The 26,321-nt window shown below is 38.0% G+C and overlaps 6 protein-coding genes and 1 non-coding gene across 12 annotated transcripts in view; 3 read left to right on the forward strand and 4 right to left on the reverse strand.

Moving 5' to 3' along the window:
* Positions 46-2,658, reverse strand: LOC105164996. 3 transcript variants are annotated; one of them, XM_020694892.1, is made up of 4 exons: positions 2,549-2,658; positions 1,324-1,618; positions 990-1,169; positions 46-781 (listed from the first exon to the last, which is right to left on the reverse strand). In XM_020694892.1, exons 2-4 carry the CDS (start codon positions 1,600-1,602, stop codon positions 170-172), a joined length of 1,071 nt encoding a protein of 356 aa, XP_020550551.1. In that variant the 5' UTR covers positions 1,603-1,618; positions 2,549-2,658; the 3' UTR covers positions 46-169. The 3 variants fall into 3 exon arrangements, with proteins under 3 accessions (XP_020550551.1, XP_011082171.1, XP_011082172.1); XM_011083869.2 differs by lacking the exon at positions 2,549-2,658 and adding an exon at positions 2,188-2,535; XM_011083870.2 differs by lacking the exon at positions 2,549-2,658 and adding an exon at positions 2,207-2,534.
* On the forward strand, positions 2,973-6,288 carry LOC105164995 (protein GAMETE EXPRESSED 1). 3 transcript variants are annotated; one of them, XM_011083867.2, is made up of 8 exons: positions 2,973-3,112; positions 3,240-3,305; positions 3,965-4,472; positions 4,560-5,147; positions 5,284-5,410; positions 5,495-5,681; positions 5,761-5,908; positions 5,994-6,288. In XM_011083867.2, exons 3-8 carry the CDS (start codon positions 3,982-3,984, stop codon positions 6,250-6,252), a joined length of 1,800 nt encoding a protein of 599 aa, XP_011082169.1. In that variant the 5' UTR covers positions 2,973-3,112; positions 3,240-3,305; positions 3,965-3,981; the 3' UTR covers positions 6,253-6,288. The 3 variants fall into 3 exon arrangements, with proteins under 3 accessions (XP_011082169.1, XP_020550549.1, XP_020550550.1); XM_020694890.1 differs by having other exon boundaries at positions 3,243-3,305; XM_020694891.1 differs by lacking the exons at positions 2,973-3,112; positions 5,994-6,288 and having other exon boundaries at positions 3,121-3,305; positions 5,495-5,659; positions 5,761-5,902.
* LOC105165102 (pentatricopeptide repeat-containing protein At3g14330) lies at positions 6,815-8,833 on the reverse strand. The gene has a single exon (XM_011083976.2). It carries the CDS (start codon positions 8,797-8,799, stop codon positions 6,850-6,852), a length of 1,950 nt encoding a protein of 649 aa, XP_011082278.1. The 5' UTR covers positions 8,800-8,833; the 3' UTR covers positions 6,815-6,849.
* On the reverse strand, positions 10,296-11,295 carry LOC105164998. Its single transcript, XM_011083872.2, has one exon. The coding sequence runs from the start codon at positions 11,015-11,017 to the stop codon at positions 10,415-10,417; it is 603 nt and encodes a 200-aa protein (XP_011082174.1). The 5' UTR covers positions 11,018-11,295; the 3' UTR covers positions 10,296-10,414.
* Positions 11,508-19,310, reverse strand: LOC105164997 (pentatricopeptide repeat-containing protein At1g77360, mitochondrial). Of its 2 annotated transcripts, XR_002287296.1 has the most exons (3): positions 18,624-19,310; positions 12,644-14,894; positions 11,508-12,477 (listed from the first exon to the last, which is right to left on the reverse strand). XR_002287296.1 is itself a non-coding variant. In XM_011083871.2 (2 exons), exons 1-2 carry the CDS (start codon positions 19,076-19,078, stop codon positions 13,925-13,927), a joined length of 1,425 nt encoding a protein of 474 aa, XP_011082173.1. In that variant the 5' UTR covers positions 19,079-19,310; the 3' UTR covers positions 11,508-13,924. The 2 variants fall into 2 exon arrangements, 1 of the variants encoding a protein (XP_011082173.1); XM_011083871.2 differs by having other exon boundaries at positions 11,508-14,894.
* LOC105164999 lies at positions 20,672-23,636 on the forward strand. The gene is made up of 5 exons (XM_011083873.2): positions 20,672-21,161; positions 21,251-21,328; positions 22,181-22,262; positions 22,815-22,957; positions 23,250-23,636. Exons 1-5 carry the CDS (start codon positions 20,907-20,909, stop codon positions 23,448-23,450), a joined length of 759 nt encoding a protein of 252 aa, XP_011082175.1. The 5' UTR covers positions 20,672-20,906; the 3' UTR covers positions 23,451-23,636.
* The window catches only part of LOC105165002, a 2,906-nt gene continuing 1,706 nt past the window's right edge, over positions 25,122-26,321 (forward strand). The window contains exons 1-3 of the transcript XR_002287173.1: positions 25,122-25,488; positions 25,561-25,830; positions 26,192-26,321. The exon at positions 26,192-26,321 is cut by the window's right edge and continues 1,706 nt beyond it. This is a non-coding gene — a transcript (long-chain-alcohol oxidase FAO4A). The remainder of the gene's footprint in view (positions 25,489-25,560; positions 25,831-26,191) is intronic.

Consider the following 26,321-nt stretch of genomic DNA (forward strand, 5'->3'; position numbering starts at 1 on the left):
AAAATATGGTATACTGTACAGAAGTAGTGAATTTGAGAGGTGTGAGACCACTAAAATTGAAGGTAAATAGCCAAGAACAACATGATCCACATTATGTACAATACATGTCCCAAAAAGAGTATACTAACCCTACATCTGCAGAAATCAAACCTTGCAAAAACCAAAAATATCACATAGAACTAGAGCTAAACAACCATCCCTTGAATGTTCGCTCGAGCATACTCGAAACGAAGGGAGCCAGCAAACGAGCAACTCTTGGCAACGTTGGATACGCTAACGTACCAAGTATAAACCAGTTGAAGCTCAAGAGAGCAACGGCATCAGATGCAGGTTTGTGTTTGATGGTTGAGAAGAACCGGACCACGCTTATCAACGACATGCTGACAACGGTAAAGAGAGCCACCACGAGAGGAATGCATGGATCTTCAGCTTCCCACACGATAATCCCCACTATGAGTGACAACACTGCACTGAAAAGGCTTCGAGACAAAGCAACCTCCCTCTGTTTGGACAGAATATCATGTTTTACTAAATTGTTTGAGTTTATAAAATCAGTGTTAGGTCGACTAGGGCGATGAGGTTCTGATCCTGGTTTTAAGAGATCATGCGTTGCATCCTCTGTCCCTTTGTCATGATGGCCAGATCTACATAACGATGTCCTAAAATGATCGCTGTTTTTAATGCTAGAGCCGTTTCCCGTGTCTGCTTGGCCTCTTTTTTCCCAGAATGCTTTTCCCTGGATCTCCTTTAACCTTCGGATTTCATCCTTCAAATCCTGAACCTGTAGGAATGAATGAAATTACTGGCAGCAAAAGTGATAGGAGAAGCAAATTGTAGCGGATATAACAATAAGAAAAGACTATAAACTGCCTGAAATGTTTCAGTTTCCTATAGAGTAAGAACATGAATCTCTTAACATTGCAAGAGTTTTAGACAGTCAAATTAAGCAACATGGACTGTTATGAAAATGTGCAGGTTGATAGTTTTACCTCCTCAAGTAACAGCTCAATTTTAACAATGGCCTCATCGTGTTCACCTTCAAGTTCCTTCAGCATCACCTCCATCATTTTACATTCTCGGATGGCTATTTGGAGTCGTTCCTTCAGTTCCTTCCTATCCCAGAAGGCATTTTCCAGTTCGGTTTTCATTCTACGGATTTGCATCTCCAGCTGCATATGGGCTGTTCCCACGTTAATAATTCCTAATACTCTGTAGCTATACAAACAAAGGTACGTGCTTGATACATATCGATCGAAAGGCCTAAATCCTAGAATTTCACAGAAACAGCGTGTGTTGAAACATGACAAAGTTGAAGTAAATTACCATTCTTTCTCGATACAATGCAGCAAAAGCTCGTACGGGGAGGGATAACAAAGCCATTGCCAAGATGGTTAGTCTCCAGAATATAACCAAATGAAGATAGACAACAGTTCTCAGCATTTCTATCCAGGTCTGGACCACAAAACAAATGCTTTGCACACCGATTTGAAAGGATAGCCTAACTAGCGAGAAAGGCCTCACCATCAGTCCCACTACCAAAGACAACAATTCAAGCAACAGGGCCATCAGATCATCTACACCGGTGAGCTGATACCAGAGCATTTTCCGCCAAAACCATCTGTGATTGCATAAGTCAAATGCTGCTATGCATAGCAGAAAGACAATGTGAAGAAATACAGGACTTTGGACAACAGAAATGTCAAAAGTTGCACAATTTACGGTGCGGCGAGCTAATCCAATCAAAGCAGATGTAGTTAACAGTCATCAAAGACCAAATAGTTACAAAGAGAACCAATGATGTGTAGTTGATAAAGTACTTTTGAAGCTCTACTCATCCAAAGATTCACTCTACTTGGCAAATTCTATGGTCTAACTTCCTTCTTTCCTCACTTACATAAGTGGAAAGAAAATGTTTTCTTACTCAGAAAGAGAAAGTTTTATAAAATCATGTAAATGAGTCTTTGATTCAGAGGAGTGTAAAATAAAAACCCGCAATCCATCTATTACTATATGTGAAGGAGAACTGAAAAGATAGGCTAATTCATCTTCAAGAAGGAATGAAACTGAAAGTAATGTCCTCAGAAAGGATCATCCTAATCAATCTGCTCCTTTAATCCATTCACTTTCTACCCTTAATTTCTCATTCATGCATTAGCAAGAATTCTTTAGATAGAATAAACAACTGACCCCGGCATTCACCACTCACCCTTTCTCATCCACACCAGTTCATCACAAATACAGAAAGCAGACACATATAAATGTGTGTGTGAGTGTGTAAATGTAGAGAAAGAGAGTTGAGAGAGAGAGAGAGAGAGAGAGAGAGGAGAGAGAGGATTTGATAGTGTGAAAGAAAAGGGTCCTGACAAGAATAGTGTTTATGGGCTGGTGAAGTTCTGAAGCTTAATAGTGAGTGGAGAAGAAGGAAAGAAAGAGGAGAGAAAGTGGTGACACGTCGGGTTGCAAGAATAGCGACACGTTGATGGAAACATACGAAAGTAATGTGGAAAATAAAAAAGTATGAAAATCAGATGAGGATCAACCAACCAACCCTGTAACTCTGTGTTGATATGATCCTTTCTTTCTCTGCAGATTAACACAACCTACGACTGCGAGAAAGTTGCCGCCGACTAATTATTGACCCACCACCTTCCTCCCAACACAGTCAACAACCCACTGTTACGTTACGCACTCTCTCTCAATATCCCCCCCTCTTCCTCCATTTCCCAATGCCATCACATCATCCACTTGTTGCTACCTCCTCCTTTCCCGCTTACTCATCTCCATTGTTTTCTGCGTCTGCTAAATGCCAATTCCCACATCTCTCTCTCTCTCTCTCCAGTGAAACGTAGACGTCAAACATTTACCCAAGATTAATACGGAAAAGACTAATCTTGACGAAAACAAAGCGAATACTATGAATGAACTTTAACAGGTCATAATTCGTAACATATAGTGGGCTGATCAAGAATGATGAAATGGGCCCAAGAACCCATAGTCAAGAATGGGCTGGATTTGGCGCGTACGATGATCTGCAACATAACGACCAACGACTCTTGGAGAGGACGCTTCCTTAAATGGAAACTTGTTTGAAAACAACGTTTCGATTTCGAGGGTGAGGAACTGAGGATTGAGTCTCTCCGAATTTCTCATTCTCCCACTTCGACAAACGAATTTTCCTTTTAAGTTGTTGTTTCTAATTTTGTTCTATCTTCCTTTTGTGATTCTTTCTTCTTTTTCAGCAGTTCCTGCCTATCTTTCGTTCTGACCTCACTTCTCTGGGGCTGATTCTGCAATCCCTGAATTCTGTGAGTATCAAATCTTCTGCATGCGTGAATTTAGCTATTAAGGAAATTTATGCGTTTTCGGATTGTTTCATGTAATTCATGCGTTTTCAGATTGTTTCATGAGAACAATTTTTGAATTGTTTTTTTCTTTCTTTTTTTTTCATTGCATGGGATTTTAGATTGTTAGAATATATCAGATGAACGAATTTCCGCGTTATTCAGATTGTTTGGTTAGATGGATCTTGATGCTTCGAAATTCAGACTAGTAGAAAGCATATTTGTTCAGACAAATTTATGGTTTTTATGGAATAATTTGGAAAGGAGGGCTCGAAAAGGAAGAAAATCAGCTTTTTAGGAAATATTAGAACATCTGCCTTGTTACATAATGCAGTTCTTGATATCTGAAATTTGATCACTGACATGCAAAGGGTCTAACTCAGGTTGAAAGCTGTATTTTTAAGGTTAGTATCTGGTAGGTAAAGCCCTTGATTTCGTATTGATGTTGTGGCCTCTCCTCTACAATTCATCTTATTTTTGGTTTTATTAGGAAAAATAAATATTCTTTTGAATAAATAAATTTATCAATTTTTGCAAAAATTTAACTCTTACTTGATCGATGAATGAGTGTTTTGATGGATTAAAGTAGTGAACTAATGAATTAGGTTGGGAATGTACTGCAGGTAGGAATACAGCTACGATGAATCATCGCCCTTACCATCAGTTCTTGCTCTTGTTTTGGATTCTAGCACTGTCTTCACAAACTCGATTGTCATGGAGTTGGTTCTTTTCTTCCGATAAAGAGACTAATGCAAACGAGCAGATTCCAAGGAACAAGGGGGTTTACAAGGATGTTGTCTCTGAGTTCTCGATGGAAGCCCTTAATGATCGGAAGGGCGTCCAGCTGATCGAGAATGCTAAGAGTAAAATGCTCGTCCCAAATACTTGTTGGCAAGCTGCTTACCTGAATGTGTTTGAGGGATGTTCAAAAACCCTTGCTGATGAAGAATTACGGTCTAGACTGGCCTGGCATCTCAGCAACTGTTTTCAGCAGCACACGGGCCGACCACCGTTTCCTTATTGTGATGCAAAATCTGCCATGAAGAACTGCTTGAAGAATCTTGATAGAGATGCTCACAAAGTTTATCTTCAGTACTTTCTTGAGACAAACTCCATATGTCACCAGTTGCAGTAAGTGTACTTCTCTTATGCTGAAACTTAGCATCATATCGTCTGTATTCAGTCTTCTGATTCTAGCATTTCATGAATTTGTTCTAGGACTGACGCATTTAAGCATCAAACGGAGAGATTGGTGAATGAACTCAAGAGTTCTGCTGAATACGCAGAAGTGAAATTAGGAAAGATAGAAGAACAGGGAGAGGTTTTACTGCAGAATGCAGGAAAGGTACACGACTCTTTGGCTTCGATAGATGTAAGAACTCAGCAAGTTGCAGAAACATCGAGAATGGTGGAGGATCGTGTTAACACAGTGTTGAGATATTCTGAAGCAGTTTATGAGCAGTCCAAGGGAATAGCAGCTTCTCAGGTGGAGTTGAGTGAAGGTCAAGCTACAATGAAGGAGAATTTGGCACAAGGAATGGCTTTACTTAAGGATTCTTATGAAAATTTGGGTGTAGAAATTGTGAATTTGAGAAATGAAGCAGTTGAAATAGAGAAGGAGATTGGCAAAGTTGGGGATGCAATGTTTTCTAAGATGACAACTCTGCAGAGTAAAGCTGATGATATTGGGAATATAGCAGGGACATCCTTGGATAAACAGAAACAACTTCTTGATGGGCAGTCTGTAGCTCTTGAGGGTCTCCATTTTCTCACCAAATTTCAGTCCCAGGCCCTTGAAGAGAGCAGGTAAATTCATATATTGTTGTATTTTTTTTCGTTATTATATCTTGATAAAGTTATATGAATGAACGGTGTGATTTCCAAAACAAGTAGCAGCAGTTTGTTGAACTGTTAAATCAAACACGTGTTCGTAAATTTATAGGGTAACTCTGCAAAAGTTGGTTGAGTTTGGGCAAAAACAGCAAGAAGAACTACTGCAAAGGCAAAAGCAACTTCATCAGTCTCATGATCATCTAGTGGAAAACTCAAAACTGATGTTAGCAGCTCAGGTTAGTGATTTTCCTACAAAAAGTTCAAAATTTTCAAACAGTAATTTGTATGACCCTAAGCAAAGTTTCTACCTCTCATTGCAGGAAGCATTCGAATCAAAGCAAGCAAGCATGTTTGTTGCAATAGACAAGCTATTTGCCTTGCACAGCGCCATGTTGTTCGAATCAAGAGTGATCATCGCGTTCCTTGTATACTCAGTTGCAATCTTCATCATCTACATGCTGACTAGTATAAAACACGCATACAATGTGAGACACAGGCTGTATTTAGGTAAATAGTTTCCTTATTGTAAACTTAATGTCTGTCTATTAGCTTTTTTAAACGGCTTGGCGTTGGTGTTTATTTGCAGGTCTGTGTCTAACATTCTTGATTGAAGTAACAATACTGTGGTATACAACGACCGATGCTGAAGAGCAAGGAAGGATAATACATATGGTCAGGTTACTTTTTGGGTTTCTAGCATCCATCCAGTATCTATACGCCATTTTTACCTACAGGTAAAAAGTTCAAAATTTCTATAAGATAGTAAACTAAGTTATACAGATCAGATTGGCTGACTCAATTTCTGCAAAAACAATCCAGAGATTATGAGATGCTGAACCATAAAATGCTATTGGCAATAATGGAAAAGGTGAACAGCATGCAGAGGACCAAAGAGCTATTGTCATGGGACACGGACATTGATAGTGAGATAAATTGGTCTTCATGGGTTGATACAGAGTTACCAGAAGATGTGGGCTTGTTGGAGGATCCTGATTATTTATTGCCTGAAGAAGTTGGGGAGAATTCCTCGGTCACCAGCTCAAGCACTAAGAGATATAACCTCCGTAGGCGTTATTAGAAATTTTTGGTCCTCTCAGTGTTCCCTCTTGTCTCTTGATACTTCTACCACACCTTGTTCATGATAGTGTATTTAAAGGACAAGACAAAACGTTGAGAATCATAGTTGTTGTATCTGAACCAAATACATTGTTATCTGATGAAAATTTTCCACAATCTCATCCAGATCACGTCTAAGAATTACCAAATGGTAAGCCAAGGCATCATCTTAATCATACTCAACGTCTGTATATTTGACTGATTTTGATCCTCCCATTAGCAACTTCATTTATGCAATATTCTTACTTGTTGATGCCAATACCAATTTATAGCTGTTTGAGCTTCTTGCTTAACAGTGGACTCCCATCTGATTGACCCGCAATTTGACAAAGGTGTAAAACTTTTAATGTCTGTTACTGAAACCATCCGAAGCAACTCTTTCACTGACTTCTACCATCAAACTCCAGAAGATCCACTGATGCCCATCCATTGGTGTGAGAACTGAGGCTGCATTTGACACTGAACACAGATTAACAGGCTGAAAGTTTCTCTGTTTGATTTGATAGCTAGCTTACAGTGGCATCTCGTAAATAAAGTAGTTCAAATTTGATTTGTTCCATCACCAATAGTCATTGCAAGAGCATTTTCCTTCATGGAAGTGGTGGAACCGGTTTGTGTCTCTTAATATAATTTTTCTCTTGCTTACTTTAGATGCATGCTTCATCCAAGCATGACAATCTGTACAAACACGAAGATTCTTTGTGATTCTGATTGGCAGTCCAGAACCAGTATGAATCAGTGCAAATATTGTCGCGAGCCTTTCACTGTGACCACACACCCACTCTACCTTCATTTCTTCGTTAATGTCATGAAGAACAACTCCTGTATCAGGTGTATATCCACTTTTCTCCATTTCTTTTGTTAATTCATTCCAAACTTTCCTATATTCATCTGAGTTACGAAATTCAAAACCCCCACCGGCCACGAAACCGTGTGCTCTATCTCTAATTTGTACCCAGCTGCAACCAGCTTCCTTCTTGATTCCCCTTCTCTCCATGAGTTCTCTCACCAATTTAACTCTGTCCCACATCCCTGCATTTGCATATATATTTGACAGCATTACGTAATTTCCTGGATTGCTAGGTTCAATCTTAAACAACAGTTTTGCTATAACCTCTGCAAGTGAAACATACCCATGCAGCCTACAAGAATTAAGCAATGACCCCCAAATGCTCCCACTAGGCTCCATAGGCATTTTCTTCACTACCTTTAGTGCCTCCTCAATTCTCCCAGCCCTGCCTAACATATCCACTAAGCAAGCATAATGCTCCAAATTAGGATCAATTCCAAATTCTGTCCTCATTCTATCAAAGAGGATCCGACCCTCATTTGTCATGCCAGCATGACTACATCCGGACAACAACGAGATAAGGGTCACTTCATCTGCCCTAAATCCAGCCTCAGACATCTGCTCAAATGCTGTCATAGCTTCTGACATCCAACCATTGATTGCATAACCATTGATCAGAGTATTCCATGATGTCAAATCCTTGAATGGCATTCCATCAAACACTTTCCTACAACAGTCCATTAAACCACATTTGGCGTACATATCTAAAAGTGAATTCAGCACAAGAACATCTGGGCACTCTGCTGATTTGACAATTTGCCCATGCACCTCTTTACCAATATAGAGTGCTGTCAAGCGAGCGGAAACAGCCAAGATTATAGTCAAACTAACCCAACTATACCCCACTTTCTCTCTCTGCATTTTCCGGAATGTTTGCAAACCCTCAACAACCTGATTGTTTTTGAAAAATCCAGCTAGCAATGCGTTCCAAGTGGCAACATTTCGGTCAGGCATATCATCGAACAACTTTAGCACTTCGTCAAAACTCCCGGACTCGGTGTACAATCTCAAAAGAGCATTATACACCACTTGGTCAGGTTCTTCACGTGCCTTTATAATTTGAGCATGCACAGCTTTACCATTCCGAATATCCGGGATACCTGAACAAGCCCTGAGAGCAACTGAAAACGCAAAATTCCCCGGCTCAACACCCTTGGACAACATTACCCAGTAGATAAGCAAAGCATCCCTAAAATTCCCATTTTTGGAAAACCCAATTGCCATTGCCACATAAACCGACTCAGGAACACGATCCATCTCCTCGACTCCATATCGAAATACACGACGTGCCTCATCCAACTGGCCACAGACTGAGAAAAGAGTTATAAACTTGGAACTTAAAGTGGGATTCTTCAGAAGATCTGTGTCATCCTCGGATTGAAGAAGATGAAGGTAAAGCCTCCTACCATGGCTCAAAGATTTTCTTGAAATGCAGGCGTGTAAGAGCGTGGTGTAGGACTCTAGATTAGGTTGTCCAAAAGGGGTTCTGGATTGATGGGATTCCAGTAAAAGGTGAAGAGCTTCGTCCAGTTTGCCTGATTTGGAGAGAGATTTTAGGGTTGAATTCAGCGACTTTTGTGTGCGTAATTGCTTTAGAGATTTTGTGGGTGGAGTGACAGTTAAATTAGTTATTGAGAGGGATAAACAAGAAACAGCCATTGTTTTTTAATGTTTCTTCGTGAAGATAGTGAACAAGTTTATCTACCCTCCCCCCGACCAAACATGCCAGCATTACCCTTTTAAGCTCTTTCTAGAAGAATAGTTCTGATTTAATTCAAGAAAACTATGACTAATTTATTATCATTTTCTAATTAAAATGTGATTCTCATGACACTTTATCAAATCTTTGCTCAACAAAAATTCTAACTCCAATCCTATTAGTATCTACTTAATTGGATATATATTATTTGACTAGTTTATAATTTAAAAAATGATCATCATATTATTATCAATTGATTTTTTTTTTAAAAAAAATTTGGGAACGTCTACAAAATAATTTGAAAAGAAATATAGTAGCAAAAAATAAGATTTAAGTAGTTGGAATAAATCTCCTGTGTTCAAAATCAATTTCTATTGATATTGTTTTGATTAAATTATAATAAAGGATGCTTCGTCGATTATTTATTCCATGATATCCATAAAATATTGTATACTTATAATTTTAGCTTCGAAAAAAAATAAATTAGTAGTTATTGGACTTGAACGTAATGTTTGATCAGACTCTACACACCAATATATATAATTTGTGCAATATATCTACCCATTGATAAGTTAAGTGTACCCAAATTCAATTCAAGATAGAAAATTTTCCACTAAACGTAACGTACAAAATTGATGTTTTGATTGGCGGATTGAATTTCTATTTCAAATATTATCAGATCTCATATTGCATTTAATATATATAGTATCAAAAAATAAAAATAAAAATATGATTTAGATACACAGTGTGTATGTATTAAATGAAACACAAAGTGGGATACAATTTGGAATTGAACATCCAAATCGATCAATTAAGTTAGGTTTAGGAACATATTAATGATAAGAAAATGCGTGCATGGGCTGAGAGGCTGGCCCAGATGTTTTTAAGCCCAAATCCGCCTCTAATCCTCGCAGAGAAACAAATCTGTCATTTCTCCTTCAATTTATTTCTTGTTTTTTTGGCAATAAGGGGTAAATTATTACCATTTCATTTGAATTTTATCATAATTATAAATATTTTTTCGTTATTTAAAAAATTATAAATATCGTCTGATTAAATGATCATCTATCAAATACTCCTCTAGACAATCCATTATAAAGTGTATTTATTAGATAACCGTTAATTCTAAAAGGTATTTGTAATTTTTCAAATAACGACGGAGTATTTATAAGTATGAAAAACCTTATGGGAGTCCACTGTAGTTTACCCTTTCCCCTAAAATAGAAGGATATTGCACGTAACATCTCCAACTCCACCAAAACATACTGAACTGAAAATCAGCTGCTTCTGGAGTGGTCTACATTGCCCCATCCTTCAACTACATTTTCTTGATCGTTTTCCATAGTCATCCAACAAGGTCTGACCAGCAACATTCTGACTAAATTCAGACAGCCTAGTTACGTACCACAAAGCACAACATTTTGTATCTGAACTTCAATGTTGATGGAAACCATAATAACGTATAAACTGCGAAGATGCTATGTTATTAACCAAAACAATCTTGATTGCCACCAGGCAAGGGATTGAGAACCACATCAAAGAAAAAGAAAGAAAAGAAACCCTGTTGGTGCAACCTTATTTTTCAGACCTGGAGCTACATCTTGGGTATATAGTGCTCCTATCAACTGGCAACCGGAGTTGACAATCCAAATACAATGGGAAAGTGACTGAGCCAATTAGCCCCACTCTCCATCGGGTCCTCGTAGTCCCTTTCAGTTCGAAAACCATCACTCCCTGCCTCAACGACAAGTTCACAGCCTCTGATGCTTCCAGGTTCAGTGGGATTGGACTTGACTGAGAGACATAGTTGAAGTCCACGGAGCTGTTGGCGCTGACGCTGAACGGGTCGTTCACCAAGTAGGCTATGGTCTGGCCACGAAAGTTGAGGGCAAACCTGGTGTGGGAGAAGCTTGCATGAGCCTTTGCATTATCGTTCTCAGCCCGGATCACCACCGTGACTTGGACTGTGAGCAAGCTGGTTTGATCAAAATATATGGTGTCGAGGGAGGCACTGCCGACACTGATCTTGGGGACCTTTGGCTTGATTGTGAGATAGCCGAGGAAGACAAAAATGCCTGTGATGATCACCAAGACGGAGATTATGGCACAGATAATTGCCGCGCACCAGATTAGTGGGTTGGTGTGGTTGCGGGGACCAAACTGCTTTGGCTTTGGCATTTGGGAGGTGGTTTGAAAGAGAGAACATTAGGCATGGAAGCTGTGAGATTTGTGGTGCTTTATGATTGAAGGGATATGAGGAATTTAGACAGATTTGGGAAGGGAAAGTGGGTGGTTAGGGGGTGGGGGGGAGGGGGGGTGTTGAGGGGTACTTAGCTCTAATGGGCGGGGAAGGTTTTGGTATCTTCCTTTCCTAGGCAGAAAGCCATCTAATGTAATATATTCTGGATTATGCTTCCCCAGTATGGTTAAACTTTAATACAGAGAGGAATGCGTGATGCACACCTTTTGGACCTTAATTTTCACGACTCTTTGCTCAAGTTTCCGACAGCCTTTTACCTGCGGAAAGATGAGGGACCGGCTCAAATTCATATATAAATCCCAACTTTTAAAACAGAAACGATAATGCAACTACAGAATTGATGGATCGACAGAACATCTTCGCAATTTAACAACCAAGGCATATCAAAATAAAATGAACACATCGATGTTGCAAAATAAAAGGAATTCATTCTGGAAGAACAGTGAGTACAATGTCAGCAACACAGACACAATGAGGCATGGGCTTCTCTGGTAGACTTTTAACTTCGGAAACAGCAATGTCTTAAGATGTTAAGAGATTTGTAGTTTGCTCAGAAACTTAAATTGATGTTGCAGTCATTTCAAGTGCTACATTAGAAGGAAGGTGACTAAATAGACACCTAATTCCCCAAAAAGAAGAGAATAAACAGACACCTCCATTTTTTATTTTGGCCAAACGCCGAAGCTTCTGCTCTGATATTCATCAGTCTCACTGGCAGTCTCTTTAACACTCTCTAGGGCCCAAGAGAGTCAAAGCTTTCTTCGAATGATTTTGATGAATGCCACAGAGTTCCAATTTCCTGCTTTATCATTGTACAGCTTCGGTAGTCTCTAGGAGGTGGTCTTGAACACTTACCATTCTCACATGAAAATGTCCCGTTGTCTTATGGAAGACTTGAGCTTATTGCTCAGCTGATCATTCAAGGCCGGAAAATGGCCATCAGATTTCACTCTGCGTCTTGAAGAAGATTGGCCTCAGAGGATCAACGTCATGTGGTCTGAAATCAAGAGCTGTCCACCCTTGCTGTCTTTAAAAAGGTGATTATTTAGAACTTCAGAAAATAGTCAAGGCTTTGTTACCAAGTGACTTCACCATGTGAGCATGTAGTTCTTACAGTAGTTGGTCTAAAATGCTTCTTTCTTTCCTGTAATCAGTTTCAGTTGGCAACAGAAAAGTTCGAGAGCTACTTTCTGCAGACAACAGCAAGTCGGACAGTTTTTCCACTGTAACAGTCCTATACACGGCTAAGATAAGCCCTGCCCAGATGCATCTCAATTTCAATTTGCATGCTCAATGCCCATCAGGTTCAATCTGTATGCAAACCACTTCCATCCGAAAAGCAACAGATATACCCTCCAGAAACTACCAATGTTTAACCCTAAACAGAAGAACTTACTGCAATTGTTAACATCATAAGGATAAGGATCTGGTTCTGGTGCTGGCATGGGTGCTAACTATGCAGCAATAGGACTCTCAGTGTTGAACTTGAACATGTAAAAGTGGACCAGGAAGTAGCTAATGTGCTACAAATGAAATGAACTTACTTCCAAGCAACAGTGCTGCCTCCCAAATGGATTTTCTTCTCCATGTAGTCAACAGGATAGGTAACATTTCCTTGGCCGCTGCAAAATGTGGGCTTTTGCAACTTGATTAAAAATCCTCTCACAAAATTCAGAAGAAGATTGTGCGAGCAAGAAGAGAGAGAGAGAGAGAGAGGAAATAAACTAGCAAGGAGAGCTCCAAACAAGAAGTATGAAAATCAGAAATCAAGCATCCTCACATTAAAAAGTAGACTGCATTTGGGCCTGCAAATTCTGCTTTTCAGTATAAGAACTACGAGATTTTGTCAGATTATTTGAACACATTTGAATACTTTACTCTGGTGCTCCTGATGCAGTCTGATCTCCATTCAGAACAAGGACATGCATCAAAAATCCATCCACAATGCTGCAAAGCATTGGTATAAATGGTGAAATACAAAGTTCAAGTTTGAGGACATAATCAGTCTGTGAAACAGGTTCACAGGAATCGATGTAAACGGAGAAGATGGGTAGCCCAGAACTACCCATCATATTTCCCAGAATAATTCACCAATCAACAGTAATCACATGATGCAAATTTCAGCCAAACGACCAACCACCAACCCAAGGCTGACAAATTTGTTCCTTTGAATAAGTTTGCACACTAAAGTTGTCTATCCATTTGAAACTCAACAAACCGAATACCATCTCAAAAATCTGGTTCACAAATTGTGAACTAGATCTCATCCACTTTAAAGCTGACATAAAAATGTCTCCTACCTTTTTTAGATTTCATATAATCCATCAAGCAGGCACAGAACGCTGCTTTTTTAGCCCAAATTGAAGAAAGCACTTTAAATTGAAAACAGAAAAGGGGAAAAAATTGAAGGGTGAAAAGGCGAGCCCTGCACAGACCATGCTCTCACCATAGCCTGCAGACTGACGCTGATTCACACTCCTCAATCTCCTAAACTCATCACACCCCTGCCCCCTTCCAACCTTCATCTCTCTTCCTGCCAAAACTCTCTAACCTCTTAGAACCCTAAGCATATAACAATAAACCATCATAAACAAAAGATAGACATAGAAAGAGACAGTACGAGAACAGAAATAAACAAGGGAAGCAACCAGAGGTCCAGAATGAAGCACATCTGGAAAAGAGAAGACTAAAATGAGGAGGCAAAGTATCTATTGAAAATTTAATCGTGACACTAGTAGATATTCAGAGTTCTTTCAATCATCAATGCCACATAAAGGATTACGCAACCACACAGAACCGTGCTTACTGCCATTTAACACATAAGCCTAGAGATAGGAAGATTTCCACTTCCTTGAAATATGGTCATAGATATCACGGGCACTTCTTCCCTCCTTATAAAAAGCATTCTTCACCTTTGTCATTGTTGACTCATATATTATAATTCTTTCGTCAATCATCTTCTCTATGTACCTTCTCAAATCTGTTAGTCTCCCCAAATTACAGAAACCAAGAAGCACTGCATTAGCGCCATCATCACGGGGTGAAATGTTGTTCTTAGCCATATATTTCCATATCTCGATTGCCATCTCTGGATCATCCCCATCAAATAACATCTTGATGGCAGCAGTAAAATTTGCAGGGGTTGGTGGCCATTCATTCTTGACCATCTCAATAAAGAACTTCCCCACTTCACGTACCTTCTTATTCTTGATCAAGCATTCAAAAATCATGTTATATGTCAGAGAATCAGGAAAAGCGCCATGGAAGACCATGTCATCAAGCAGACGAAAGGCGTTGTCAATATCATTGGCGCTGGTGAGCAAACCAATCATGACGTTATACATCGTCAAATTGGGCACCAGCCCACCACCAACCATTATATCCCACAACATAATGGCATGAGCAGAATCATTCTGCTTAGCGAAAATATCAAGTGCATTAGAGAAGAATCTCAAACCTGGCAAGCAGTTTTTACCCTTCATTACCTGCAAAAATTTGATTGCCTCGTCACCCTGTGCTCCACGCACAAGAGTATTCAAAAAGGCATCATAAGCAAACATATATTGCGGGCTCCAGCCCACTCGAATCACCATCTCTCCAAAAGTGTGTTTTGCGTTGGCTACATTCCCTTCCTTCTCCCATCCTTCCAACAAAATAGCAAATGAGTCCGCATCCGGGGGTATGTTAGCTTTTATTCTCTCAAAGAACTCGAGTGCTTTCGCAGTATGGTTATCTTCTCTACACATGGCACTCAGTAGAGAATTTACTGCAATAATATCAGGTTGGATTCCGTACCTGTAAACTCAATCACTTGAATGCTCAAAGTATATACTGATGGTAGCAGTTAAATAACAGACCAAGCATGCATCTACCCTCCATTTGCTGTGAACAAGAGGAGACAATAAGGCAATAAAACTAGAGGAATCTTATACCATTATTAACTGGCTCTGTTTTTTTTATTCCAACAGGGAAATATATTGACAGAAATTTTTCATCACTTTGAAACATGGTGATTATTTTCCACAAAGCAAAACTAGGTCTAGGAAAAGAAAAAAAATAACTCACAAGTGAACAACAATTACTCACATCCTAAAATAGTATTTGGTTAACACTTTCATTTCTCAAATACCATGAAAATGTATTCTTCCTTTTACAAAAATCACTAGTCAGAAAAAATTTCAACATCATATTTCTCTGATTATAACTACGGTACAGAAAGGGCATGAAGAAGTTGTAGTTCAGATGTCAAATTATTTGAAATTTATCCTTGTTAATAATTTTGTCAAAGGCATTTGACAACCACATTTCAGTCTGTGATATTGATGGCAATTGGCATGGATAGATAGGTCCCTGTCCAGGATCCACCCCATGGTGAGTTTTAATTTTATTGATCCTGGCAGGTCGAGGCAGCTCTCCAATTTTGTCCAAGACCCTTCTCAAACCAGCGCTGAATAAAATTTATAGATACAATTAAGTTTTTTAGAATTTATTACTTTTGTGCAATATATGTATTTGCTAAATAACTTGTATTTTTAACATAAGAATAGCTTGTTGCATATTTATAGACAATATTATTATTTAAAAAAAGAAAGGATAAAATTTTTATATCAATTAATTGAAGAAAAAGGAAAAAAGTTAGTCAGGTTAGTGGTTTCGACCCCGGGGGGAGGTTTCCAGACCTACCAAGCCGAGGGGGTTCTAGGTGGGAAGGTGGGGGGGGGGGGGGTCGACCCCGGGGGGAGGTTTCCAGACCTACCAAGCCGAGGGGGTTCTAGGTGGGAAGGTGGGGGGGGGGAGGTCTCCGTTCTGGCCAAACTGGCGTGGGATGATCGTATTGCCATCCTTAACTCTGTGACCAAGTAGGATGAATAGGTAGGATAGGAGTTTAAAATATTACCAAACTTAAACCCAGTTGTTTGAGTTTAAATCTAGAAGAGTTATGATCGAACCCAATCCGCTCCAAAAATTAAAGATTGAGAAAGTAGGAACCACTACCTTGCATAATCGTGTGTAAATACAAAACAAATAGTGACCAAGATATCCAACATCAAGTGGGCTAGGTTTGACCTTAAAGTTAAGGTCAACCACATTGGCTCTCCCCACCTTTCTCCAACCAACTTGTTTAGTCCATTGTATCCACGTCCTCAAATTGGTTGCCACCCAGCCCAAGCACCTCTTTGCTTCACCGCTCGCTTCCCTACCTTCAAGCACGTCTCTTTCGCGCACCCATCTCCTTTATCAATCAGGATGGGCAAATAGAGCTTAAGGCATCCCACACTTGACATAGAAGAAGCTTTTGCTTCTTGAGGTCTACAAGTGTAATGAGATTTTTCCCCTAAAACTCAAGGTTGGTTTGATAAATTAATACATATTTCAAACCAGTCCAAGCTGCGAACTTAAAACAAGTCCAAGACAACACAATCTTGAGAACTTAAACCAAAAGCTATTGAATAAAGTTTGATAAATGATAAACTTAAAAAGTATAATACAATATATTTTCAATCCTATAGGACGATGAACAATTATACAACTAAAATAAGTGATAGCGAAAAACTCAAATGAATAATTATCATTCAAAAAAAGTTACATAGTTTAGCATAATTCAAGTCAAACCTACCATTGCTGACGCTTAGGTAAATTCAACTTCAGTACCTTAAGGTCAGCTAGGCTTGGTTTCGTTTGATGTCAATTATGCTCAATCAAAATATAATCGATGATAAATATTCCCACCTACCCTCATAGCCTCTGAACTCTTCTTTTATTCCGCACTTTTGTATCCCTTCTCTCTATTACTATGGTTACGACTTTACAAAGCGGCAAAGGTAGGGCCAAAAGTAGGGCCCTACGGGTGAGGCCTTAGCATCAAAGGATAGTACTATTTTCCACTCTGGTATACTTGTGCACAACTGTGAAAAGAAGCTAGATCAAGTCAAATAAAAAATGATTTGAGTCCCAATTCAAATATTAGGACAAAGGTTGGGAAATAGTACAACCTCTTCTTTGCATAGTAGGAGAAAGACAAAGGGAGAGGAAGATACAATAAGATAACCATGTTCATCCAAAATTCCCCCACGACTTTTTGAAGAAGAAGAATTAGTTATCTTTCCCTTTCACTTCCCAATACCAAACATAATGTTTTAGGATACCTTAGATTTTTCAACCAAGGAGAAAGATTGCAACCCTCCCCCTTTTCCCTGTGGAAATACACATGCGCAACAAGGTTGAGTTGAAACATCAGCGATATATATGCTTAGTTTGTGCCAATTCTATGTCATTCAGCTTGTCCATCAAAGAGGTTTTTAAATAGTTTCTTTTCACACATTCATCTAAAGGTGCAAAAAAAAATTCTACATCAATCCTTTTACTCTACCTTTAATGCTTAATAGCATATAAATTTAGTTACCCACTACAAGTGCATAGGTCTTACCCTTGGCTGATGTTACATGCATTAAGATACAAAGACTTCTTATTCCACAACAAAGAAAGCACTTTTTCACTCTTTCATATACTAGGAGATTTCACTCGGAAAAGAAAATTTCCACCGATCTACCACGCAGTCAATTCTATTCCACTTAATCCCTCTTTCATAGGCACATATCTTTCCAGCGAAGGAATTGGAAATCTTTCTCCCGTTGTATGAATCCAATTTTCATTTCATCCAGGAAAAGCCATCTGTTTCTTAACAATGTCTTTGTCATTTGATCCAATAGCATTCCGTTAGACAGGAACAGAGTTGAAATACTGATAACTCTCGGTAGAATATTAAAATGGAAATATCCATCAGATAATAAACTAACAATAATCCTGAAGCCTGCCAATTTTATGCTCTAGAATTTCTCCCTTGGTACCAGTTTCAACAGCCTGTTTAACTATCTTTTGTGGTTAAAATTACCAGTTTTCAGATGAGAAATCAGTATTAATAACCAAACTTTTTAAGCCGAGAAACAACAAGTTCTAGTGTTTTGCACAGATGTCAATACTCTTCTTTAAAGCTAAAAATGGCTGAAGTAAAATGGGTAGTTAGTTTACTCTATGATGGCAGCAGTGTCTTCTTTATTGGGACATACCCTTAGAGCCCTCTTCATCATTTAGCTGATTAATGAAAAAGTTCACTATCCTCCAAAACTGCAAATGATGCTATGCTTTGAACCATCCACCAGATGTTTAATGGGGAAGGCATATAGAAGAAGATATTCGCCACTGCATAGAACTGTTTTGTTAAAATTTCTTTTTATTTTTTCCTCTGTTTGGTATTGAGGACAGCTTATTGGAGACCATAATATCTCTGGCTCATTAAATTGCTTCTTTTATCTAAAAAGACTTCCGTCCATCAATCCTCCTATTTATTTCCATCATACGGATCCAAAAGAAACACACACCTACCAGCTTCAGCACTTAGAACCAACGAATAGATAATACCATGAACACCGTATTATGCCCTAAACGTAAGTAACAAAACAGATACAGAATGTGGTAGAAACCAAAGCAAACAGGAATCAGAAAATACAAATGGCATTTCCTTACCTTTCCATGACATCAAAAGTCATAACAGCCTCATCAAACCTCCCGGCGATACAGTAATTCTCGAAAACCGAAACGAACGTTGTCAAAGAGAGCAAACCCTCCTGCTTCATAGACCGGATGGCATCCCACATTGGCTCAAAAAGTTTATTCTTCCCGAGCAAATCCACCATGAGGTTCCACGAATAGCCCGTGTGCTTTTGGGCCATCCCGGACCACCGAAAGAACTTAGCAGCAGCTGAGGGAGTGTTGTATGAGAGCTTGAGGACTTGTTGAACAATTTCAGGCTCCGGCCGGATTTGGGTCGAGGCTAGACTGGCCTCCACTTCGTGCACCGGAGCGGTGGAGAGGATCTCGCATAGGATGCGGGCTTGGGGAGGGAGGTCGCCGGTCGTGTGATGAGTGGGGAAGCGAGGTGGGGGTACTTGAAGGAGATGACTAGAATTTTCTGCCGCCATTTGGGTTTTCTTCCTCTCTTCTTTCTCCTTCAACGTTTCATTACAGAAGATTGGAGTATGAGAAATTTGGATTTTCCTGTGGGGGACGGAGATTGTTCTTTGTCAGCCGGCGGCGACTTGCCGACTGATGAGTTAACCTAATATGGGTTACTACGGCAGGAAAAAAGGTGACCGGAGAAGGGTGACAATTGGGCGACCCACCCGGATCCGGATACCCACGGTTAAGTCGACAACAATATTGCATAAATTTCAGTTTACCCCCTCAAATATAAAACCTTCAGCACTTTGCCAACTCAAAAATAATTTTGGGGACTTTTGACACCAGAAGTTTTTGTAAATTACACTTTTGGTCCCTATATATTTTAATTAATTCCTAATCTTTTCAAATTGTTATGATTTAGATTCAATCATTAAAATTAACGAAGTTGAGAATACACCTCTGCTCTACTCATTATCTTTATATTATGAAAGAAAATTTTTATTGTAAAAACTATTAAATTATATAAATCAAGTCACGTGATCACATTATAAACTTTTATCATTAATTTTCTTGAGTATTTTTTGGAACAAATTATTAGATTGCATAATCCCTTTATACAGCTTTTTGGTTTTATGGATTTTTTATTATTATGTAAAAAAAATTAAAATAATAATTTTAAAATTTAATTAGAAGAGTCGGCACAAATAATTTTTTTAAAAAAAATTGCGACTTTGATCCATTAAATAAGCGTGTTGCACACTGATTCTCACTTTATAGAGTTAACAGCTTAAATTTAAAAATTTTAAAAACACAACATAAAAAAATGAATGAAAAATCTGGCATTTCATTTGATGATCAACCATCATGTTTGAGTGTGACTCACTCACGCGCAATTCTTTGTTCATTTTTTAACATTTGTCTGACAATGAACCAAAACTTTGTACTATGTTTGGTTTTATTTTTAATTTGTTTTAAGTGTTTTGTGGAAATAGAGAGAAAAAAACAAAGATAAATAAGTATGAGTTTAGAAATAATTTGTATGTTTGGATTTATTTTTTAAGATAATATAAAATAAGTATGGTAGGTTTGATATTGTTTAGTATGAGTCAAAAACTACTATTTATTGTCAAATTATATCTTATATATATATATATATATATATACGAGTATGTATATAATTTTTTTAATTGTAGGGCTTATAATTAGTGTAGACTTATTTTGATAAAAAATAAATAAGACACTGCTTCAAAACATTTTAAAACACCATCAAAACTTCCAAAACAAATCAAGTCAAATATTGTCTATGTTTTGTTCCATCTAAAAAATAAAACAAACTTAAAACCAAATATTATGTTGGTATTTTTAAGATTTGGGCTTAAGTGATTGCATCGTAAAATGGGGAGTGTTATGCACAGCACCTCCGACGTGATGGGACCAAATATGCAATTTTGTCGAATTTTTATTACCACACATAGAAACTAATAATTAGATGAGAGAGTTTAAACTCAAAGTCCCTTTCATTAATCACATCGAAAAGCAGTGAATCAGCAGACAAATCACGTAGTGACAGATTGATTTGGAAGATGATTTCCTCTTCATCAGTATCGCTATCTTGTACCGGTGACGTGGTTTTCTTCCAACCGTTGTGGCATGCACCGAGAGAGAGACGAGCGTTGACGGACGCCTTCACGATTAGCACGAGTACAAGAAAATCTGGCAATTTTGTCTGTGGCTGGCGTCTTTCCCACTCTACTTTCCAACTCCTCAACTCCTTGCATTGTTGTTAATCTGAAAATCTTGATAAAAAACAATCCTCCTGCATGAGAAAAATCCTTACTTTCCAGCACCATGAACCCTACGAAAGGCTTAATCCGAACCCCAACGCCGCTATTTCGCACTGAAACAAGAAAGTTGGATCCGAATATCAGATGGGCATTCCACCTTCACTCGAAATTTCATGGTTTTGTGCGCACAAGATCCTCGAGCGATCGTCCCCCGGTTGCCCCGACTTCAGTGCCTGCTATTGCATCAGATGTTCGTTCGGGTCTGTCTCATAGCCCGAAGCAAGAGCAGTTGGAGAAAATTGAAGTGAATATAGAGAAGGTGATGATTTGGGGATTTATGATTGTTTAAGCCCTTACTTTTTTGGAAATTATGCTTGATATGGTTCTTTTGTTGTTGTCCTGCTGCAGGTTATTTATGGGTGCAGGTTCTTTGCCATTTTTGCGGTTTGGGGATCACTGGTTGGGTCTTTCCTTTGTTTCTTCAAGGTGAATATAACCATTGATGGGCTGGGATCTTTGCTCCCTGTTTTGCTTTTATTGCATTTAGTTATTATGATGTGTAAATGGAAGATTTTATGGTGATTTTTTTGGGATTTGAATGTCATTTGGCTTGAAGTCTTTGGATAATCGGCACGGTTTGCCTCCCTTTTTTTCCCAATGGTAGATGAAGCTTGTGTTAAAGATTTCGGGGTGGGACTAGTTTACTGAGATTGGAGCTTCAACTTACTAGTTGGACACACTGGTGACCACCTAGAACTATATAATTATGAAGAAAGTAGCAATTTTTATCCCCTATTTGGGTGAGTCTAGAATAGATGATAAGTTTAAATCTCTTCATGAGTGGACTGAAAAGCTGGAAATTGACTGAAGAGCTGGAAATAAGTTGTGAAGTATTAAACAGTTTATAGCTATCTCTGGAAAATTTGAGAGTAAGTACTGTGTTAATGCAACGTAGACAAATGCCGAATGCGTGTATACATTAACTTTATGAATTTGTTTTAGATTAAGTTGCTCATGCTTCCAGAGAGCAGTTGTGAATGGTGATGTGAATTTATTTAAGGTACAAGTACGCAATGGTCGACTCCCTAATTTTCTAAAACTAGCATTGAAGCCACCTAAATAACCTGGGATGGATCTCACCACTCCCAGTTGTTTACCAATTACAAGATTGGCTACGCATTGTCATTGGACATGACAATTAGTCTTGAAAAACCCAAAGTTGTGCTCCTGTTGGCTTTAGTATTTGATCCATGCTTGACTGCATATTTACTGATTTCAGTGGGTTTTGAACGTTAAAGACGTTTTTGGAAATGATTCTTAATCAGTTTTCCCATATAGGGGTGTGTGTATGTTGTATCAGCATTCCAAGAATATTTTCTGGACCGAGGGAAAGTGATTGCATCACTTGTTGAGGCTACTGGTACGTGTATATTATCTACATCTTCATTGGTTGTTGCTTTTACTGTCTTAATTTATCATGCAGTTAGTGACATCTCAGTTGTTAGTTGTTATACTATCTATTGGGCTTGGCATTCAAGAAGTCCATCAAATGATCGTTGATTTTCTTTTGAACACAAGTCAAAAGTTTAGTCTGGCAAGTGCATAATTGAACTAGTATGTGAAACACATGAAAATGTGCTCGTAGGTGATTGATATGTTAACTGAACCAGTAACTTTCTGCATGCATTCCGGCCTCTGTGGTTCGCAAAATTCTATATCACTTGAGCACGTTTCTTATCCAAAAAGTTGAAGTTCCTTTTTCCTAACAATCTCATGCCTAACATCTTGGTTGCGTATAAAATTTCCATCTCTACCGAACACTTGATTAAGACTTTGTCTGGAGTCAATATAGCATGTATGTGTACAAAATGTTTATTCAGCACTATTTGGCAGCCCTATCTGCTGCGATGTTTTATGTTTCACTTGCACGTACAACTTTTTAACTGATCTTGAAGTATTTTATTCCACCTAGATGTCTACCTACTGGGAACTGTGATGTTGGTCTTCGGCATGGGCCTTTACGAGCTCTTCATCAGTAACCTTGACAAAGGAAAATCCTTGTCAAATGGAAGAAGTACATACAGATCAAATCTGTTTGGTTTGTTCACTCTCAAGGTTCGTCTGCTTTTCCGCTGGTGCAGCCAGTTTTCTCCTCCGTGCTTATGTTACTACTGCACTCATACTCAACCCTCCAACAAATCTTGTCATCTCATTCAAATTCATGCATTTAATTTCTTTTTTTATCTAGTCCATTTTGTCCGGCCTGAACTAATAATATGATAAGTGTATTCACTTTCTTTTAACTGCACACACACATGGTACGATTGACATGCAATTGTTTCTTACTGCTCACACTTCTCAGCCGTTTTTCCTCATTTCCTGCCTTCTCTTTATCCAAATGAATCAGGAACGACCTAGGTGGCTGGAAATAAAAACCGTGAACGAGCTGAAAACCAAACTCGGCCATGTCATAGTGATGCTTCTGCTCATCGGTTTGTTCGACAAGAGCAAGAAAGCAGTCATACAATCACCTGTCGATCTGCTCTGCTTCTCTGCATCTGTGCTCCTCTCCTCCGGTTGCCTCTTCTTACTGTCAAAGCTAAATTAATGAAGAACGAATATTTTGTGTGTATAGTTTGAGTAGCCCATCATCTCTAGTTAGAAGCTCTTTCAAAATCCAGCTGGACATTTGATAGTTCAGTTTCATTACCTCTGCTCAGGTCATGTCTAGCGCTAGTGTACCTCAACTTCGATGATAATGCTAATATATTCTCGTCTCGTGAAGCTTTACCTATCCGCATGTGTACTCTTCGGGCGGGCGGGATATTTAACACGTTAGCTCTACCTGACACAATGCCCGTTTTCGTTAGGACTATTAGGGTATATAATTGGGTAAAATTCATTTTCGTTCCCCACATTTGATTTCAACTTTAAAATAATCCTTGTCTTTTCGACCAACTTTAAATTAGTCCCTCCAGTAGTTAAATAAGTTTATTAAATTCACAATAGTTATATTAATATATCATTAGACAAGTTATTATTTGAGGGCCAACAATAAATTATTTTAATTAAAACAATTATATTTTTCTAAGTTTAGAAATTGAAGGACCAAATTGTAATTAAAAAAAACAAAAAGTTAACGCATGATTTTATGTAAAGAAAAAAAAGGAAGAGTTTCATAAGGGTAATATAGAAAGACCACTCATTGGAGGGACTAATTTAGAGTGAATTGAAAAGATAGGGACTATTTTGAAATTAAAATCAAAGTCAGGGATTAAGATAAATTTTATCCATGTATAATCACATTCGCCCGCGTAGTTCTTATCACATCGAAAAAACATGGTCTGGAACAATTTTAAATTGATATTCATCCTAATTTTTCATTTTAAACGAATAATGTGTAAAATATCATTTTGTTACAAAAAATTAAATTACATAAATTGAAGAGCAAATTACAGTTACGTCTCCTTATTGTTTGAAAGATTACATACACTCTTTTCAAATAAAAAATAATTATGTAGTCTCTAGACGGTAAGGTGAAAATCATTACTTTTACCTTTTCTTGAATTTTTTTTCTCTTTTAAAAAAATAAAAAAATTGAGAGTGTGTAAAATAAACAGTTCATATAACATATTAGTCCATAGAAATATTTTTAAAAATTCTAAAAAATGCATAGAATTATATTTTAATTAAAAGACATTTTAATCGATTTATCATAAAAATTGAATGAAAATCGATGAAAAGTTAATGGAACTGACGTGTTATTAAATAAACATTAAAAATAAAAAAAAATATTTTTTAAATAATAAAAAAATATTGATAATTATACCCAACCTCGTGGGTTGGCAAGAGTAATCACCCTAAATTGAAAGTTGTATTTATGGAGTTTGGGGAGCTCAATTTAATTAAGACCACAATTATGTGCTATTGTTAATGATGAATTACGTGATAGATTGGAAGAATTGGTGTTCGTATCAAAATATTATTAAATAAAAAATAAAAAATTGCAACTCTACAGCAAAATGGGTAGAATTGTAAAACTAAGCGGAGTCGTCATTGTTAACGACGACTTCCCAATTTCTTTGTCCAAATTGTTAATATTACTAATGTTTTGAGCATTAAAAATTAAAAAATAAATAAATAAAACTAAAGGGTAGTCGTTAGAGCACTAACGACTCTCCTTAATTTTGCAACTCTACACATTTTGGGGGTAGAATTGCAATTTTTTATTTTTTAAATAATATATGATAAATAAGTGGGTGCGTGTGTGCACAGGACAGCGGCGCAGACAACCTCAGGAAAAGGAATACGTAGTAGAAAGAAACAAAAGGATCTTATTCATCATCTCCATATAACAACTCGTCGTCGTCATCATCATCATCATCCTTAAACCCAGCGAAAGAATCGACGCGACTTCAGCTCTCTCTCTCTCTCTCTCTAACACACACACACACACACGCAAAGTTCTATTGATGATAAGGAGAATGCAGAAGGAGGGTCAGGAGAAGAGCACTTACTTATCATCAGGTCAAATGGAGGCGCTTACGGCATTATGCGACACCCTCTTGCCCTCCCTTCATGTTGATGATGATTCACTCATTCAATTCTATCAAACATCAGCTTCCATGGCTGCAACTCCACACGCTGTAATTAACAATCCCGCTTTTTTCTTTTTTTTATTCTGGCCAAATGTTATTATATATATATTATTTCTGCAGCTGTCTGTTTTGCTGGGAGGGAAAGTACAACACCCGAAGATTTACTTGAGCAACCTGGCGGTGTGGCTGCTGTCGACAAGGATAGGAACGTTTGTACTATGTGGGAGAAAGAGTTTGTCCAGCAATTTTCCGTATTTCCAGAGGTTTTCGATGGTTTCGCATGAGGAAAGGGAGCAAATCTTGCTGTCTTGGTCTGATAGCCGTTTCTCTCTCCTGAGAATCCTCTTCAAGGCAGTCAAAATGTTCACTCTCTTGTTGTTTTTCACTCAGGTAAATTTTTCTTTTTATCTATTTTGTACTAGGATTTAATTTTTTCCGTTCAAATTATAGTGAAATGTTATAGATTTGAGAGTAAATTAATAATGTCAAAATTATTGAAGAATTATTATGAAAGATCGCGTAAACTTTGAATTGTGTTCTTTTAATTGTTTGGTCTGGTTATGTATATATGATGAGATTTATGTCTGTAATGTTCTTACCATAGAAGCCTTGATACTAACTTCAAAGGTTTATGTTCTTCCTAGATGTGTCACTTTTTTAACGTTACTTTCCCTTGTAATAATATATCAGTTCATTGTTCTCGTTTTCTTGAGATGAAAATAAACTGCATGTCTGAATTGATCACTCACAGGTGAACGAGAAAGACGAGAATGTATCTTGGAAGGCAATAGGCTACTGCAGACCGGACCTGAAAACTCGAAAACTCAGGATCAAAAACACACAACTAGGAAATGAAGTACCAGAGGAAGAAAAGGAGTGAA

The sequence above is a fragment of the Sesamum indicum genome, linkage group LG6, assembly GCF_000512975.1.
Source record: "Sesamum indicum cultivar Zhongzhi No. 13 linkage group LG6, S_indicum_v1.0, whole genome shotgun sequence".
NCBI classification, from domain to species: domain Eukaryota; kingdom Viridiplantae; phylum Streptophyta; class Magnoliopsida; order Lamiales; family Pedaliaceae; genus Sesamum; species Sesamum indicum.

Bases quoted from the DNA above. Each gene is read 5' to 3' on its own strand.
- LOC105164997 (XM_011083871.2), bottom strand. From the start codon at position 19,078: ATGGCGGCAGAAAATTCTAGTCATCTCCTTCAAGTACCCCCACCTCGC. The intron at 14,895-18,623 runs GTAAGGAAATGC...TTGAGTTTACAG, and splicing joins ACTTTTGATGTCATGGAAAG to GTACGGAATCCAACCTGATA.
- LOC105164999 (XM_011083873.2), top strand. From the start codon at position 20,907: ATGAACCCTACGAAAGGCTTAATCCGAACCCCAACGCCGCTATTTCGC. The intron at 21,162-21,250 runs GTGATGATTTGG...GTCCTGCTGCAG, and splicing joins TTGAAGTGAATATAGAGAAG to GTTATTTATGGGTGCAGGTT. The intron at 22,263-22,814 runs GTACGTGTATAT...TATTCCACCTAG, and splicing joins ATCACTTGTTGAGGCTACTG to ATGTCTACCTACTGGGAACT.
- LOC105164995 (XM_011083867.2), top strand. From the start codon at position 3,982: ATGAATCATCGCCCTTACCATCAGTTCTTGCTCTTGTTTTGGATTCTA. The intron at 5,148-5,283 runs GTAAATTCATAT...GTAAATTTATAG, and splicing joins CAGGCCCTTGAAGAGAGCAG to GGTAACTCTGCAAAAGTTGG. The intron at 5,682-5,760 runs GTAAATAGTTTC...GTTTATTTGCAG, and splicing joins GAGACACAGGCTGTATTTAG to GTCTGTGTCTAACATTCTTG.
- LOC105165102 (XM_011083976.2), bottom strand. From the start codon at position 8,799: ATGGCTGTTTCTTGTTTATCCCTCTCAATAACTAATTTAACTGTCACT.
- LOC105164998 (XM_011083872.2), bottom strand. From the start codon at position 11,017: ATGCCAAAGCCAAAGCAGTTTGGTCCCCGCAACCACACCAACCCACTA.
- LOC105164996 (XM_011083869.2), bottom strand. The intron at 1,170-1,323 runs GTAATTTACTTC...GCCCATATGCAG, and splicing joins CATTGTATCGAGAAAGAATG to CTGGAGATGCAAATCCGTAG. The intron at 782-989 runs GTAAAACTATCA...TCATTCCTACAG, and splicing joins TTGAGCTGTTACTTGAGGAG to GTTCAGGATTTGAAGGATGA.